The 19,159-nt window shown below is 39.5% G+C and overlaps 1 protein-coding gene across 1 annotated transcript in view; it reads right to left on the bottom strand.

Annotated features, from left to right (window-relative positions):
* Positions 1-1,561: 1,561 nt before the first annotated feature.
* Positions 1,562-19,159, bottom strand: part of LOC134094488 (uncharacterized) — a 31,846-nt gene continuing 14,248 nt past the window's right edge. The window contains exons 6-18 of the mRNA XM_062548023.1: positions 14,465-14,743; positions 13,250-13,600; positions 12,868-13,131; positions 12,430-12,774; positions 12,007-12,306; positions 11,550-11,900; positions 9,448-9,732; positions 8,374-8,718; positions 7,997-8,284; positions 6,133-6,477; positions 5,085-5,369; positions 4,648-4,902; positions 1,562-2,393 (exon numbers count right to left, since the gene is read on the bottom strand). Coding sequence (XP_062404007.1) covers positions 2,320-2,393; positions 4,648-4,902; positions 5,085-5,369; positions 6,133-6,477; positions 7,997-8,284; positions 8,374-8,718; positions 9,448-9,732; positions 11,550-11,900; positions 12,007-12,306; positions 12,430-12,774; positions 12,868-13,131; positions 13,250-13,600; positions 14,465-14,743 — 3,767 coding nt within the window. The 3' untranslated portion in view covers positions 1,562-2,319. The remainder of the gene's footprint in view (positions 2,394-4,647; positions 4,903-5,084; positions 5,370-6,132; positions 6,478-7,996; positions 8,285-8,373; positions 8,719-9,447; positions 9,733-11,549; positions 11,901-12,006; positions 12,307-12,429; positions 12,775-12,867; positions 13,132-13,249; positions 13,601-14,464; positions 14,744-19,159) is intronic.

Consider the following 19,159-nt stretch of genomic DNA (forward strand, 5'->3'; position numbering starts at 1 on the left):
CACACACATACTGCGTTTGTGGGCGTTTTTGGGAGATAACCAGGTACAGTAGGCTACGCATGCTGTTTTGAGACACAAACAAACGCATCACCATTGAGAACATATTATAGCCTAAAGAGCTGGTTCAAGGAAGGGCTAGAGTTTTTCCATTGTCTATCCAAAGTAAAGTGCCTGTTTCGAAGTTAACTGTGATGGTCGAATAATCAACCAAAAATCCGATAGCCTATTGTGTGCACCTCCAGTGGCCTGCATGACGCAAATTTGTCTGAAAGAGTCACCTCTCAATAGCGTCCACAAATGTGCCGAAAGTATCAATCAAGCAAGTAGCCTAGTAGCCTACTTGCTATAAGCCTGCATGCAATTCGTGAAGACAACCCTCAGAAAAATGTGGATCATTCAACAAAGTCGCTGACTTACCTTAACATTGAGATATTCTGCCTCCTTGTGTCAAGAATGAGGGACATTAGGCTACAGAAACAACGAGTGTGAGTCACAGATGTTCATATATGACCATAGCCTACTTGAAATCTTTCAGAAGCCTTTGTGGGCCCATCATGTCATGTCAATAATGCACTTGATAGCTAAGGCTATCTGTCCTTATAGAATGTGGCACTGCAGGTTTGATTTGACACTTTTTTGGCCTAAACAGCGGAGTGTTAATTGCTTCTTCAAGGAATGCACTGGACTTTCCAGTAGGCCTATCACACTGCCACCTGCACAAGTTAAGAAAATTAGTGTGCACCAGGCCTTGGTTCTGATTAAGAACCACACATTAAACATTAACTCAATTTATTTTTTTGGAACAGTGGCACAACACTATAATTCACCATTAATTATCTGTTCATCATTTGTTGGGTTAAATTTAGTAACCCAATTTGCTGGGTTAAGATTAACCCAATGCTGTGTTGGATCATCCCATTATACTGAGCAGCTGTAAAATACAATATACACACCAAAAAAGTATTTTGGTGCAAAATACAAAGCTATCTTCAACCCAATAAAATACAAGTATCAAAATACTATTTTGTAAATACATGTATCAGAAATACTGCCTATCCCTTATGATTGCAGTGTAAAGATGTGGGAAAGACGTGGAATTTCACTTGACTGGTATGACCAGTCAGACTGACTTCACAATAAATGTTCTGCTGTTCCAACTCACTATATGATTTATGAAGGCATCAACCTATAGCTGTGACACTGGTATGTGAAGCGTGGCTCCTTAGGAAGGTTCACTACTAGGCCACTTTTCTTCACACAGTTCTAGATGTTGTGGTCAGCCTTCATTATCCTGATGCAATCAAAAATTGACTGAGCACAACAGGTGTGTACAAGCAAGTTTGAAGACTTACTGGTACTTTACTTTTATTAAGACAAAACCACCACTTACCACTAGAGATGGCTAGAATCATTAATTTTGTTTCAAGTTGACATATTATACAATATGAATCAAAAGGAGGGACACCCCTCTTCAACTTCAATGTTTTTTTTAATTATTATTATTATTTATTTATTATTACCTCCGTCAGGGAGGTTATGTTTTCATCGGGATTTGTTTGTGTGTTTGTTAGCAAGATAACAAAAACGTAATGGATGGATTTCGATGAAGTTTTCAGGAAAGGTCTGAAATGACCCAAGGAAGAAACTATTTTGGGAGTGATCTGTATCACCATCTGGATTCAGAAGGCGGTTATGTTTTAATGGCATGGTATGGCCATGTGGTGACGATCTGAATAGTTTAGGTTCAAATGTATGACAAGGGAGAACAATACAGACAGAGGTCTACGTTCTCTGAGTGCTTTTATTTATTGTAGGGAGGCAAAAATGAAACAAATCTAAATGTTTCTTATGCTAGAAGTAGCCACCTTCTGCTTTGATGACAGTTTTACATTTTTATGTTGACCGTTTCATAAGGTAATCACCGTAAATTACTTCAACAAGAAGTTAATACATGAACCATAAACCATATAATAACAACAATAACTATATAATAACAGCATGAACATAAAGTGTCAAGAGAAAAGACAGACGTATGGGAACTTGCTTTGGTATCTTGTTTCTGAAAAATTGAGGTCAACTATGAAAAGAGAAAGTGGAAATTCCCCAGCCTTGGTGCCAATAGACATCATACATGTAGGGGTGCTGTGGAACAGAACATTTTTGTGCAATGACCTTGCTTAAGAGTTTTTTTTTTCTTGTGAAATTATCACACACACTATATAGCCCCCATACACACACAATATATACTTTTCATTAGTACTTGAGTAATATTTTACAAAAGTTCATATCTGAACCATTACCTAGTACCAATTCAGAACATTACAGTATGTCTTTAGATTTTTGGTACATTGTTTTCAGCGTTTTACGGGGTCCTCTGCGTTCATCACGTGCAGCTATGGGACAGAAACAATAATAAAAAAAGAGTTGAGTCACGATGACACATTTTTCCATTTCCATCTAGAGTTAAAGGAACACTTCACCGTTATTCCCTTAACTAAGACGAGTTGATACATACTCTCACGTTTCAATGCATGGACAGTATCGTAACTTCTGTATAAAATCATATTTTTAACAAATTCCAATTGATTTTCAATATTGGGCTCATATAGAGTAATAAAATCAATATAAAAAAAATCTAGATTTTTTTTTTCATAATGCGTGCATGATTAATATGAAAAAACGGTGAAGTGTTCCTTTAAGATGCAGATGCATTTTTTCATTGTAATGAAAAAATGTATATATTTGTGTGTAAGTGCACGTAAATACACTACACTACACAATGAATGCTACAGCGCCCTCCACAATTATTGGCACCCCTGGTTAAGATGTGTCATTTTTTTTCCAAATAATATAGGACCACAATGGAAAAAAAGCATAAAATCCAACCTTTAATACAAGTGCATTTATTTAGAAGGAAAAAAAATCCCACATTAAGAAATAATTATTTTACATCAAATCATGTGTGCCACAATTATTGGCACCCCTGATGTTAATGCTTTGTACAACCCCCTTTTGCTAATAAAACAGCACCTAATCTTGTTTTACAATGTTTCACTAGATTAGAGAAAACAGAAAGAGGGATCTTCGACCATTCCTCTTTGCACAAAATCTCCAAATCAGCCAACGACCTGGGTTCTCTCCTCTGCACTCTCCTCTTCAACTCACCCCACAGGTTTTCAATGGGGTTGAGGTCTGGGAACTGAGATGGCCATGGTAGGAGCTTGATACGGTGTCTGGTGAACCATTTCTGTGTAGACTTGGCCATATGTTTAGGGTCATTATCTTGCTGAAAGACCCAGTGAAGATCCATCTTCAGCTTTCGGGCAGAGGCCACCAGATTTTGATTTAAAATGTCCTGGTATTTCAAAGCATTCATGATGCCATGCACCCTAACAAGGTTCCCAGGCCCTTTGGAAGAGAAACAGGCCCACAGCATCACCGATCCTCCCCCATACTTCACAGTGGGAATGAGGTGCTGTTCTGCATACTCATCTTTTTGTTACGCCAGACCCACTTAGAGTGTTTGTTGCCAAAAAGCTCTAACTTTGTCTCATCTGACCAAAGCACATGGTCCCAGTTGAAGGCCCAGTACCGCTCCAGACGTTTGTGCTTATGATTTTGAGTGAGAAAGGTTTTTTCCCTGCATGCCTCCCAAACAACTTGTTGGCATGTAGATAGCGCCTGATGGTTGTTTTGGAGACTTTGTGACCCCAAGATGCAACCATATGATGCAATTCTGTAACAGTGAGTTTTGGAGATTTTTTTATTTCTCTTACCACCCTCCTCACTGTGCGTGGTGGCAAAATAAACTTGCGTCCTCTTCCAGGCTTGTTTACCACTGTTCCAGTTGTTTTAAACTTCTTAACGATTCCTCTGACCATAAATATGGGCAGGTGTGCGAGTGGCTATTTTCTTATAGCCATTGCCTTACTTGTGAAGGTCGATACACATCTGCCTTACTTGAACAGTGTGTTCCTTTGTCTTTCCCATGTTGAAGAGAAATGGCCTCTGTGTCACGTCATATTGATAGCCCAGGAAAACAGGATGTTAAGAATTACTAATTAAATGTTCCTACATACTCTGATTGACTTTGTAAACTACTGTAGAAATGACAGAAATGACAGAAATACTTTAATTACATTTATTTCCTAGGAATTGTTAGGGGTGCCAATAATTGTGGAACAGGTGATTTTATGAAGAATAATTATTTCTTAATGTGGGATTTTTTTCCTTCTAAATAAATGCACTTGTATTAAAGGTTGGATTTTACGCTTTTTTCCATTGTGGTCCTATATTATTTGGAAAAAAAATGAATTTATTAGAAGCTAAAGAACACATCTTAACCAGGGGTGCCAATAATTGTGGAGGGCGCTGTATCTAAAGTTTATAGTATTGATGGCGGAAGAGATAGTATGGATGAACCTGGAAAAGAAATCATTACAAAGACCTTAAGCAATTTGATACAGAGTATGTTGAGTTATCTTGAACATTAGATTGGTTGCAGTTACATTTGTTGGTTTCTGTGCTACATACTGTATGAGGGATCAAATGATGTTTGAGTCAAAGAAACAATGAGCACTGTCTCTTAGACAGGAAGTTGCTCTGTGGGTTGTCTAAACCACACACAACAAACATTTTTTTCCCTACCTCTGACTGAGACCCAGCTTCCGGATGACCTTCTTTTCCTTTCTTCTTCAATCTCACAAACATAGGACCCCTCGTCTTTCTTAGAGATGTTCGGTACGGTGATTGTTCCAGAGGTTTGGTTCGCCACATGTAATCCATCCTTATAGAATGTGGCACTGAGGTTTGATTTGACACTTTTTCGGCCCGAACAGCTGAGAGTTAATTGCTCTCCTTCTTTCACGGGATGCACTGGACTTTCCAGTATCACATTTCCACCTGCACAAGTTAAGAAAATTAGTGTGCATCAGTATGTGTGAGAAGTGAGCCACACATTAAACATAAAGGGGTCAGAACTCCTGTATTTGTTTACAGCTTGAAAAAACACAAACACAATCAGGGAAGCCATTAAGTCTTTGACCCATAATCTGTTCTGAAGTTCTGACTGCCCCATCACTCACTGTGCACGGTTATGTTGACAGCATTACTGCGTTCCCCAGATTCAGACTGGCACCAGTACACCCCACTGGCTGACAGAGTTAAAGAGCTGATGTTACATGTGGATGGACCCAGCATCTGTGATTTCTTATCAAAGGGGCAGTCTGACAGCTCCTTTGACACAGTGAACCGTCTCACTGACCAGACCCCTGCAGCATCCAGTGCTTTGCAGGCCAGAGTGAGAGGCTCAGATACAAAATGCTGGGATCTGCTGGGAATGACATCAAGCCAGACAGAGGGAGAGGGACCTGGAAGAGTTGAGAAAACAGACAAATCAAGAGTGGGCTACCACTGTACTCAAGCCATTCTGCCTATAGCCCAACGAACGTACTTCATGAGATTATAGTTCAGATAGATAGATACTTTATTGATCCCCAACGGGAAAATTCAAGCAGCTTAAGACACCAATACCAAGTTCCGATGCAGCCATGTTCCAGCACAGGAAATAACAAGATTTCCTATTTCTATGAGCTCTGATGTGGCATACATTGCACCACACAACACAGCAAGTGATATTTATTAAATGTGCAGTTGTTGCTGCTGTCCTCTCAGTAATGTAATAAATGCTATATGAGATAAACATGTCACAAATACCAAAACAGAGAATAAGACATTTGACAGAATTATTAAATGTTGAATAAAAAACAACAATTTCAGTAATGTCCACTATAATGGTTGTTCATAACCATTGTGAATTACTGAGTGCTGCATGCCATAAGGAGGCAGGCAGATCTGTATTTTAAATACCAGTTATTTCATGGATCCGGGATACTCTGCATCTTGATAAAGTTCTCTTGGCCTTCGGAATTAAAATAGCCCCACATCACCACATACCTTTCACGATACTTAGAGATTGGCATGGTTTTATTTCAGTTAGCCTACTAGCCTGTTCAATCTGCTTATTGAAATCAATGCAAATCAAACCAGATAATAGGTTAATTGAAATGGTATGTAAATGAATGACCACAACTGTAAACACATATAACACACACTAGCCTCTCCATCACCTACCTGTTACTGTAAGGAGCTTAGAATGGCTGTACTCAGTGTAAGCATCCAGATCTTCTATCTCTGCTCTGCAGACGTAGAGGCCTGAATGTTCTGGAGCAGAGGAGTTTAGAATGTAGGAGCCTCCAGCTCCTCTGCTGCTGTCTGACAGGAGCTCCACGGAGTATTTAGTCTCATGGAATCGACCACGATAGCTGACTAAAGGTAATCCTTCACTGACTGGAACAGCTCTGTACCAGTGAAACCTCATGCCTGGAGAAGGGTTTCCAACTGAACAGCTGAAAGTCACTGGAGAGCCTTCAGTCACCCAGTGATTTGGACTGACTGAGATGTATGAATATGATAGTTCTATGAAGAGAAACAGTTGTATGAATGTAAACATCCAATAGCCAGTGAGTACCAAGTTATCAAGTACTGTGCAGTAGTAAACCTCACTCTCTGACACCTTAAAGGAGAACTCTGGCCATTTTGAAATATAATATAAGCTTAGCTTAGTTCCAGTTATTGTGGCTAGCTCAGCCAAGTGGCCACAAAGCTACAGTATGCTATGGAGACAGATTTTAGACCCAAAATGTCATTACAAGTGCTGTGCAACATAAACAGAATCCTTACAAGACAGCACTTTATGTGTTTTATTGATTTTTTAGAGCTTGCCACTAGCAGGATAACTCTATTACTCTATGCTAACTGTTTTTTCTTTCTTACTGACAGAACTTTGTGACCTCAAACAAAAGGGGCCTCAAGTACAAAGATGTGTATGGAATACAGGCTTGTGCACATTTTCCGAATTTTAGAATTGGCAATACAATTCATGAATTGGAATTTGAATTGAATTGGCCCCACCCCACAGGAAGTTGAATTTGAATTGGAATTGGAATGACAGGAAGATTAATTCAATTCATGCCAATTTAAAACAATTCCACTGTCATATAACAGGAAGAATGTGTTGAATCTCACATAAATTCAGACCCTGTCCCAATGTTGCACTGCATTGCCTCTAAGGGTCGCCAACTGACGATACACATTGGAAATGTGCGTACGCCACACATATATAGAGATTGAGAACGTGACGTAAAACGCAACGCATTTTGGGAATAGGTGGCCCAAAATTAAGTTGTTTTACTGACGTGCGGGAACAACGAAGTGCAGTTGTCGAAATGCCGTTTACCTGCTGTGTCATAAAATTCAATAGAGTAACATGAAGCTTATCTTTTATAGTTTTCCAGCGTGGAAAAATAATAGTATACGTCATGTTTCAGAGGTGACAAAAAGGCGAGGAATGGCTTGGATAGCAGCACTAAGGAAGCGCGAGATTATAACTGTTTTTCACACAATTTTTTCACGCTTAGTTTTCATTATTATCATGCCAGATCATAGACCCAGACCCACTAGTTTACATGGGCTGGCATCAGGCGAGCCAAACCTACCCATAATTCTTTGTGTTTTGATGACTTTGGTCACATGTCTTAGCGATCTCTATAGTTGCAGAGGAGAAACCAGGGAGGAGCGCACATTCTCACCCTCATTTCCTCTTGATACATCCAACTGTGAAAAGATTTTTGTGCGTAGGCAAGTTTTGTACATAAGGCCCCAGGGCTCTATGTTATTATTATTATTATTATTATTATTATTTTTTGTAGGTTTTTTAGAGGAAAAAAACAGCAACTTTTTAAAAATCACACCTCCTTTACCAGTGCTAGAATTATGAGTGAACACTTTCAGATCATATTAATGTACAGAATATTAAAGTAAAATATCTGGATCATAGTTTCTAAATGATGCAGACTTGCAAAGAAATATTCTCGTCATCACCCTCCAAATTATTAGTGATAATTTCAATCTTGTGGGACATGTTATGCAAATTTACCTGGTATGTGAACTGTTATGTTGACAGCATTACTGCGCTCTCCAGATGTAGACTGGCACCAGTACACACCGCTGTCAAATGTGTCTAAAGAGCTGATGTTGCATGTGGACTCGGCCCAAGTGCCCGATCTTGAGTTAAAAGGACAGTCTGAAAGCTTTCCAGAAGCATACCGCCTCACTTTCCACTCAGCTGCGTTCCCAAGCACCTTGCAGCTCAGGGACAGAGACTGAGATGGAAGGAACTCAGTTCTGTTGGGACTGAGTCTTAGCCAGCTAGACGGCGAAGGACCTGTGATTGGGGTAAAGGTATTAGAAAAAGCACTTCTGGCAAACATCAACACACACTGTAGATAATGAGACGTTTTCTCAAACACTCACTTGTAACCCACATTAGATGAGGCCTGCTATACTCAGTGTGATAACCTCCTCTTTCTCCTTGGCACACATATATTCCAGAATGTTGTGGACCAACTGAGCTCAGCTTGTAGGACCCTGTAGATCCACTATCACTGTTTGTGAGGAGCTGCACAGAGAACTTCTTCACCTGATCGGATCTGTAAGATTTAATAGTGATGCTTTCTCCAGGGGAAACAACTTTGTGCCAATAGAATTTCCAATCTATGGATGACTGTGATGGATAAACCACACAAGTCATTGTCACTGAAGTTCCTTCCATAACCCAGTGGTTTGGATGGACACGTAGAGATGTAGTTGGTTTTTGAACTGTAAACAAAGGATTACTTTAGTAGGACACATTGTCTTGGCAGAAGATGTGACCAAGAAGATCACTGGATAAGAATGACGGGTTAAATAACCTTCAAAATCAATGGGCTGCAATAACAGAGTGATGCAGTATGTCTGTTAAGGACTTTTATAACACCATGCCAGACACAAAATGGGAACAAATAATAATAATCTGGATGTGCTAATAATGTGTAAATTGTGCTCTCAATTTACAACAATAACGAGTGCACTATTTAGTAAAACATGCACACAATTGACTAACTTGTGCTCTCAATTTACAACAATAATGAGAACACAATTTAGTCAAATGACACACTATTTAGTAAAATGTGCACACAATTTAGTATAACGTACACACGATCTAGTAAAATGAGCGCACAATCTAGTAAAATGAGTACACGTTTTCTGGATATATACCAAAATAATATCTTGCAATGACCCCTCCAGGGTTCTGTAGAGTAGGCTATGTCAGAACACCAGGAGGAAAAAAAGAAAAAACCTTGCACATTTTACAAAAGCATCACAGGCAAAAATGTAGGCTATGCCTTGATTCCTTCAAAGATTACTGATCTTGCAAATATTTTTACAATTCACAGGGATGCTCAGTTTAATGACACAATTCAATAATATACATATACAACATATCTACAATACATTTAGAATTTAGGTGTCTACTAGGTGTAAATAAATAATAACAAAACAACTTACCATCTACCGATATATTGACAGCATTGCTGTACTCCCCAGATTCAGACTGACACCAGTAATGTCCACTATCTGCAGCCTTTAAGGATCTTAGATGACATGGCCTCTGATCCCAAGTAACTGCTCCATGTTTGAAAGCACAGTGTGAAACTTTGTTGTAGATTGTGAACCGTCTCAAAGTCCAACCACTGGAATTGCCCTTCACCTCACAGGTCAGTGAGACAGACTCAGATGGAAAGAAATGTGACCTGTTTGGATAGATACCCAGAGAAGCTGGAGGAGAAGGATCTGGAATGCAACAGAGAAACTATTTTAGTTCCAAAATGAATACAAAAGACATTACATTACTGATATATTGTGCCTTGCAAAAATATCCATCTCCATTTCCTTAAGTTACTTAGACGTATGTTTTCCTTTAGAGTCAATGTCTTTATAAAGATCTGCAGTTGATTCCATGCAACTTGATGAAGTTAATTGCATCTGGAAGCTGTTGCTTTGAACTCATTGAATATGAGGCAAACAAGAAAAGCTGGGTATTATTAGGTTATAACAAACCAAAGGATTATACTGGTGAGCTAATAAACATGAAGAAGGCAATATACCTCTGAAGTTCACATACCAGAGGCTACCAGCTATGCCCAGACAAGGAGATCCGGGTGTTAATCGAAGCTAACTTCAAGTTACACTGGAAATGATCTCTGGAGTAGCAAAAATTTGCCTTTAAAGTACCGACGATCACAGACCCCACTCAAAGGCAAATGACAAAAAGTGTGTTGGGCTAAATGAGAGAGTAACTCTCATTAGAATGACTATTCAAAATTCCTGTTATTTCCCCATTTATACAGTCAACATGTAGCCATAATAGTGGTTACTGCCCCCAAACTGGTGGCTGAAACACCCCCATGGGTAAAGGCATTTGATTTGATTTAACAAGGATTAAATCCTTTAGAAAACATAAATAAAAGGCACAAAGTTTTCAAAGTTATCAAGGATAACAAGGTTCCGTTTTTTTGGTAATTCCAGTTACACTGCCAGAACTGTTTTAATTTATTCTCAAATTAATGTGCATTCCCTAGAATGTAAATATGAATAGTTTTAACAATGTGTTTTAGATGGTTATGTACACAATATAGCTAGCAAGCTAATGACGCTACCATCGAATTATAATACTGTAGCTACCAGAAAATTTGTTGTCAACACTGGGAAAATCATTAGGTTGATAGCATACATCGGACAGCTAAAGAAAGGCAGTTCCTTGAAACCATTGTGTTCAGAAACAAGCTGAACCCCAATCTGAATTTCAAACGAATGTTGAAAGTGTAACTGCTTGCAATTTCGCCCATTGACTCCATTGTGTGCTATAGCATACATACAGTAGGACCCTTTTTGGGAAAACCGGGGAACATAGGGATGACCCCATGCCTAATTGTCTATCCCTTTGTGGAGGTGGTAACTTTTATAACAACTGTAAAAAAAAAATTACCGGATCCCCTTATATTAAGGTGACCAGATGTCCAAGACCAAAACCAGGGACATAATCCCAAAAATGTGGGAAAACGGGGATATTTTCAGTTTGACTATCTAGTCTGATTGAAAAAGGCTACATGCAAGTTTTATCTCCAAAAAACGGGGACAAAGGTCGTTTTTCTGTATTTTCCCAGGGACAGGCAACCAAAAACGGGGACTGTCCCCTGAAACCGGGGACGTCTGGTCACCCTACTTTACTGTATATTGACAAAGATGGCAGCTTTTTGTTATAACTTCAGAGGTCTACTGTGACAACTGTAAGACTAGAGACCCTAAAAGGACGTGGAGAAGTTTATGTTTTTTTGGCATGTCTCCTCTGGGGCTCCATAGTCACAGACCACAGTCACAAAGATACTCCGTTGACTTTAGCCATAAAATATATTCACGTTTACTTTAGCCATTCCCCCTGCACACAGCAACACACAACACTGAATTGCAGTGCGCATGGCAAGCAGTGCTGTGTACAGCAGGAAGATGTTTGGATGATTATCATGTCTGACCTCAACAATATAAACACTGACAGTCAGACACAAGCCCACCTAACTGCACAATTATGTGCTACAAATAGGATATCTTACCTTTTACCCACAGATGCCTAAGGTTGCTGTAAAGAGTGTAAGAGTTTGAATTTAGTCTCTGTGCTCGGCACACATAGAACCCTGTGTGTTCAGGACCCACAGTGCTGAAGGTGTAGGATCCTCCCGCCTCTCTGCTGCTGTCTGAGAGGAGCTCAGTAGAGTTTTCTGATAATTTCAGCTCATGTGAAAAGACGTCGGTATCTTCTGAGGGGAGAACTTCTTCAATTGGAACAATGACTCTGTAAAAGTGGAATCTCCAGCCAGATGAGGATCCTGACACCGCACACTTCAGAGTCACAGTATCTTCTTTAGCTGGCCAGGTGGGAGACACATCTAACGTAGGACGAGGATCTACGAGCATTACAGTACACAGTGAGGTTATCAAGTACAAATAAAAATGTTGATACAAAGCATGATGAATATGAATAAGGATTCTTCTTTTGTGGTCATAACTTACTATGCTTCACTGTTATTTTGATGGCGTCACTACACTGTCCAGATTCAGACTGACACCAGAACATTCCACTGTCTAAAACATCAAGTGAGCTGATGTTACACGTGGACTGATCCCAAGTCATTGTGTTGTTAAAAGGACATCCTGAGAGAGATAATCCTGAGGGACGATAATAGTATAAGTATTGCCTCAGACTCCAGCCACTGGCATTGCCCTGCGCCACACAGCTCAGTGAGAGGGACTCAGACTGAAAATACTGAGTTCTGTTGGAATTTACGATCAGAGCAGCTTTAGGGGAAGGATCTGGAGGAGTAAGAGACAGGACAGGATTAAAGTCCACACATATTATCAAAGCATACTATACTAAAAAATACATTATAGAAATTTCAGTTGAGGCTCCATTATCTGGGTCTTTCCAACACCTACCTATAACCCAGAGAAGCTTAGGTGTACTGTATTCTGTGTGATAATCAGATTGTTCTCTCTCTCCTCTGCACACATAGACCCCTGAGTGTTCAGGGCCAACTGAGTTGAGGGTGTAGGAGTCTCCATCTCCACTGCTGTCTGGGAGGAGCTCCACAGAATATGTAGAGCTGCCCTGTTTGTCTGTAAAAGTGGGCAGCTCCTCTCTGTAAGGAACAATTTTGTACCAGAGGATTCTCAACTTTGTGTCAGAGGTTGAAGACTTGTCTAGATTGCAGCGCAAGGACACGGAATCTCCTGCTGTCAGCCAACCCTCTTGAGAGACGTGTATATATGGATCTGGTCTCTCTGTTAAAAGGCATACAATTTCAATGTAAATCACTGAATTGAATTCATTTTTGAAATATATATAGATATATATACAATAGAAGAGTAACTTACTCTGTATTCCCATTTTAACAATATTACTAAACTCTCCTGATTCAGACTGACACCAGTAGTTTCCACTATGAGAGATATTGAGGGATTTGATGTTAAATGCAGCCTTTCCCGGAGTCTCAATCTCCGTTGAAACTTCATTCCTGTATTTTCTCAAGATCCAACCACTTGCATTTTCTGGCCCCTCACAGTTGAATGACACAGACTCATTTTCATAGAACCATGTCCTGTTGGGACTGAGGTTTAGGACCCATGGAGGAGAAGGATCTGTAGTAGAGGATAACGTGTTAAAACAGCTCTTTTAAAACATACTGAAAGGCGTTTGGTCAAAAAATTGGAATGAACACAATAAGATGCCATTAGTGTGAAAGACAAGTTGCGATACCTTTTACCCAAATCAGCATTGGGGCGCTGTACGTGTAGGAGGCAGGCTCTCCTCTCTCTGCTCGGCACACATAGAGACCTGAATGTTGGGGGGCAGCAGCGTTGAGGATGTAGTAGCTGTTAGCTTCTTTCCTCCCGTCTGAGACGAGCTCCAGAGAGAATCTTGTATCACCGTTCCAGCGTGGCATCTCTGAAAGCTCATCTCTGAACAAAACAACCCTGTACCAGAGGAACCTCCAGTCTGCTGAAGACCCATCAACCATACAGCGCAACTTAACAGAGTCTCCTTTTTCAAACTGTTTTCCACCATTCTTCCAGGTGCCAGATTCACTTCTTATATATACCCTAACATCTGCAGAAGATGAAAGCAAAAATATAGAACAAATCATGACTGCTCTCCTTCTCATTCCCCCTATTTTGCTCAAAAGTGGGTATAGTAAAGGTATATCATAAAACAACACTCAAAAAAATGATCATGACCTGATAATGACAGCCCCTATGAGGTCTCACTCCAACAAATCCGGCCCACTGCCTGATATGAGTTTGACACTCCGGATCAGAGGCGTCATTAGGTATGGCCATTCAAGGGCTATCGCCCCGGATGTTTTTTTTTTTATTAGCCTCAGATCTCTGACAACATTTTGAAAAAGAAAGCAAATAACACAGAATCTATTGTTTATATTCCGATCGTAAAACCTTGAGATGAGATGGACCTATTTATCAAACATACAAGCATGACACGGACGTTCTCTCACTCTCCTTCATGCAGCAGATCTAACTTCAACATTACATTACCATCATTTGGAACGTAGGCTTCTTGGAACATGCAGAAAAGAGCGGGAGAGAGAGAGAAAGAGAGAGACAGTTTCAGGGCTAGGCATTTGCCTGGCTCCTCCTCCTGTCTGTGCTACGTCTGTCTCCTAGGTGAGCTGGACGCAGGTGTTTGGAGTCGCAGTAAATTACTTCCCGGTTTGGGCCTTGAAAAGAGTACTGCAGACGCGACTGGGGGTCGGCCGCCACTGCTTTACTTATTCACTTGCATACACTTTTATTTTCCAAGTTCAACTTCACTACTGACTTAACTTAATCTATTCTGTTCAATTCTATTCATTTAATAAATCTAATATATATCGCTACTCCGCGTGTGGCCTTTCCCTACTCTGTTGCGTGCTTTGAGCCAGGCTTGTAACAGTATGTTGTATGGACACTGACTTACTATGAACCCTTATAAAGACAACATCACTGAATTCTCCAGACTCAGACTGGCACCAGTACGCTCCACTGTCATACTGAGACAGAGCACCGATGTGGCATGTGCTGTTCTCCCAGGACGATGCTCCTCTACTGAAAGGACACTGGGAGATCTCAACGTGATCCGTGATCCGATGGAGAGTCCAACCAGTTCCATTTCCCCCACAGCTAAGAGACAGAGATTCTGACACAAAATAATCTGTCCTGTTGGAATTGATGCTCAGATGGCTTGGAGAATCAGGATCTGGATCGAATTGGGTAGAAGAGAAATAAAATCAGAGTCTACATTAGCATGGTGTGTGTGTGTGTGTATGTGTGTGTGTGTGTGTACAGTGCTGTGAAAAAGTATTTACCCCCTTCCTAATTTCTTCTATTTTTGCATATTTGTCAGACTAAAATGTTTCAAATAGTCAAACTAATTTTAATATTAGACAAAGATAACTTGAATAAACACAAAATGCCGTTTTTTAATGATTTCATTTATTGAAGGAAAGAAAATCAAATCCTACCAGACCCTACAGTATGTGAAAAAGTAATTGCCCCCGTAGTTACTAACTTAACTAACTAATCAAATTTAATTGACAGTCAACATCACTAGACACTCAGGTATGATTACTGCCAACCCTGTTGAATATTTTTGGTAGACATGGGTGTAATTATATCTGGCATAAAGTGAACACAGCATTCTGCAATAAGAAGAACATCAAACCAAAAGTCAGATATGGTGGTGGTAGTGTGATCTGGGGCTGCTCTGGGGCTGCTAACCAATGTAAAGTCCTGACCAATTGAGATGCTATGGTGGCATGACCTTTAATAGGCAATTCATGCTTGAAAACCTTCCAAAATAGCAGAATTAAAATAATTCTGCAAAGAAGATTGGGCCAAAATTCTTCTGCAGCGATGTAAACGATTTGTTCGAAACATTTGATTGCTGTTGTTGCCACCAAAGGTGGCTCAACCAGTTGTACGGTTAAGGGGGGCAATTACTTTTTCATATGGGTGATAAAGGTTTTGAATAACTCATTACCATCAACAAATTAAACTAGAAATGCATTTCCAAGGAATTACCAGTGCATGAAAATGCCAAAAATATAATTTGTAGTTAACACAAATAATATATATAAAAAAGAGTGGTTCCTAGGTTGACATAACGGTGGTTGCTAATGTAGGTTGTTGCTATAAGTAATTGAGATTGTTAGGTGTTGCTAAGACATATATGGTGGTTGCTAGGTTGACGTGGTTTAATAAATGTTGATAGGCAGATAGTTTAATAGACATAGTTTAAGGGCTGTGTAGAGATAGACAGTTTAATGGATGTTGATAAGACAGATAGTTTAATATGAATGTTGATAGACAAATAGTTTAATGGATGTATAGGTAGATTAATGGATGTTGATAGGAGGACAGTTTAATGAAGGAATAAATAGTTGGAAGTAAATGGATGGAGAGAAAGCGGAAATGGAAAGTTTAATTGAATGGAAAGTGGTCTTTGTTAACATTACTAGGGTGATTGCGATGATTTCTATATTGTTGCAAGGGAAATTGAGATAGCTGTTAGGTTTATCAGGGTATTCATAGTGGTTACTCTGCTATGTAGGTTGCTAAATTAGGTGGAGGTTCCTAGGTAGTAATTGAATCAGACATGAGTGTTGATAAACAGTAAGGACAATTTATATAACACACCAGCATGGAGCTCTTGAACCGTCCAAAGGCAAACTAGGCTTAGTTTATTTTATCATCATATTTTAACATCGATATTATGTTGTGATATGAAGTCATGCATTTATGGTTAAACCACGAATGGTTGTTTTTTTGCTACAATAAACTCTGCCATTTAGGATGAGAGCACAAGGGATCACAGCAAGAGATAATTTGTGTAGACAATATGTGTGGATAAATTAACTTTTTTAGAAATGGTGAAATCTTCAGAGGTCATTCTTTTACTGTCTATCATGCAGGCTCACATTGCCTACAAACGTCATAATTGTATTGCATTATCGTGACTGTAGAAGAGCTAGGGTGTGCATTGCACACAAAAATCACAGTTAGGCGACGCCGACGTTATTGGCTGAATCAATGATTAGGTCTATATTTTTCAAATTGATAAAATATTCAACGGTCATTTCGGCAGGCTGTGTAGCCGAATTACATTGATATCATATTGTGATATCCTCTTCTGTTACCTGTTGAGTTCCTGAAATAGTTGTGTCCCTTTAAGGGGAACTTGGGGGTGGAGTTTTAGGTAGGGCCTACGTGTATTATTTGCGTGTGTTTGTTTGCACAGGTCGGAGTCGGAGAGTGGAGTTGGACAGAGTTATTAGATCTGTTAAAGAATGCTCTGTTAAAAGCGTGAGTTGTGGCTAAAACAGCAACTCGGTTGTGATATTTAGCTACTTGGTTGATAAATAAAGCATGGGAAGTTTCCCTCAAGTGTGACAAAGTGTCTGGAGTATTACAATATTGAATATTCATCCTGGCTGTAGCCTAACTTTAGATGAAGCAGGCTATGAGTTTCACAACAGGCTAACGGTGGTAAACATTTAAATGTTATGCCTAATCGCCTGCCAAAAGACGGGGATCAACACCGGGAGTTGACATTGATTCAGTGAAGTTAGGTTTATTTACAGCTGAACTATCTAGGACTCTCGTGGTCTGCGTTATTTTAATTCAAGTGCCTGGCTTGATAACGTTACATAGCCTGCTAGTTAGCGAGACAGTCTAGTGCTTCAGATTATATCCAGTGGTTTATCTAGCCCAAGTATGTTCAGGTGGCATACACACAACAATCCGTTTTAATGTTTTTATGTTGACAACAAGTCAGTTGTACAGAAACACGGTAGTAGTTCATTTCAGTGTGCTCGCGATTTAGTTGATGTGTCTTCAATAGGTTATCATGGGTCAACAAGCTAACAAGCTAACTCTACCGTTAGAGAGCTTGCGTTAACCTACAATGATCTGTATGTCCTGAACACATTTGTGTCGCATATAAACAACAAACCGTGTCAAAATAAACCATTAAAAGTGGTCAAGAAACCTTAATTCACATTTAATATTTCCAGTTACGACCCCAAGGGCTGCCGCCATTGTTTTCTGATTTTTTTGTTACTCCCGCCTCTGTGTACAACGCAGGCTTCTGATTTGCTCTGAGTGGTTCACATTTGCATAAAGATTCTATGATGTCATGATCACAATGTTAAGTCTATGGGGACATTTTAATAGTTTTTAATTTATATTTTAAAAAGTATAAAAGTTACAAAGTGGAAAAGTCATAGCAACCTAATCCATTAGAAGACCTACGTTACAGAGTTTGAATGAAGTTTCTAAGTTAAACGGTTGAAGAGAAATTGCGTACGGAAAAATCGATCAGCGGAATAATAATAAGAGGAATAAGAACTAGAAATGCAATTCCAAGGAATTACCAGTGCATGAAAATACAAAAAAATTTAGATATGGCTACTAAGGTGTAGCTAGGGTAAACGTGGTGGTTGCATAGTTTAAAGAGAGTTGATAGTGTTAAGGTAGACATTTTAAAGCTTAAACATTCCTGTTCTAACTTAACTAATAATTTCTAACAGGTATTCTAAAATGTTAACTATGCTAACAATGCTAACCGGGTTGATAAGTTAACTTAGCTGATGATTTCTAGCAGTAATGCTAAAAATGCTAACTATGCTAACATTGCTAACTATGTTAAAGCAACACCATGTAAGTTCTGCTCTCGGGGTCCCCCTACAGTTGGGAAACGGTAATTTCTTCTAATTTCTTCTACTTATGTCGTAAAATCTGTCACGGTTACACCAGAAGCAAGTTAGACATAGCGTATAATATAGGCTAGACATATTGAGGCTGCACATTAAATATTAAATGATGTGGTACTACGATACCAGTTATGTGATACATTTGTAAAACGAGGCTTTCAGCTCATGTCTGTGCACGTTCTCGGTATTGGGATAATGTTGGTAATTGTTGGTCTTATTAGAATTAGGCTACTTATTAGAAAAAAAAACGATTAGCCTACGATATTTATGAGCAATAGCGTAGCCTAATCTAGGGTGGTCATTTTTAGTGTCTTTATAACATAAAAAAAATCGATGGTCACCAGATATTGTAGGCCTATGGTATTCACGTCCATTGGCATATATTTGCACGCCCAAAATGTTTTGAGAGGCAGAGCTCTTATGATGACAGAATCTTACACGTGATAACTTTGTTTTTCAAGATAATTGTTTGGTCAGTAGCCTATGTGGTAGATTTACACGTTGAGCTATAACTAGCATAACCAGCTCCCGTGCAGTTTGGTTGGCAGCATGATGACACTAGATGACAGAGCTAGGATACATGTGCTTTTGTTGACAAGCCGAATTCTGCAGGAGGAGTTCTCACCTCTTGGGCAAACTCGGACTGCATGCGTTGCGTGTGAAATGTATATTCCAGGTAGCCTAGCCTATAGCATAGCCTACATTTCAGCATATCGTCATATGAATATAATTTCGTGGGTTTTATTTTTTTCAAACGCCAAAAGATCACGTAGGCCTAGCTCATGTTCATAAGGCAACTGTCTATTCAACGCTCGCACGGAATTTGAGGAAGTGGTGGGGGAAGTGTAGCCTATGCCGTAAAGCAGTCGAATTTTGTAGTTCTTTGGTTCGTACCGGTTCGT

The sequence above is a fragment of the Sardina pilchardus genome, chromosome 1, assembly GCF_963854185.1.
Source record: "Sardina pilchardus chromosome 1, fSarPil1.1, whole genome shotgun sequence".
In the NCBI taxonomy this organism is placed as follows: Eukaryota; Metazoa; Chordata; class Actinopteri; order Clupeiformes; family Clupeidae; genus Sardina; species Sardina pilchardus.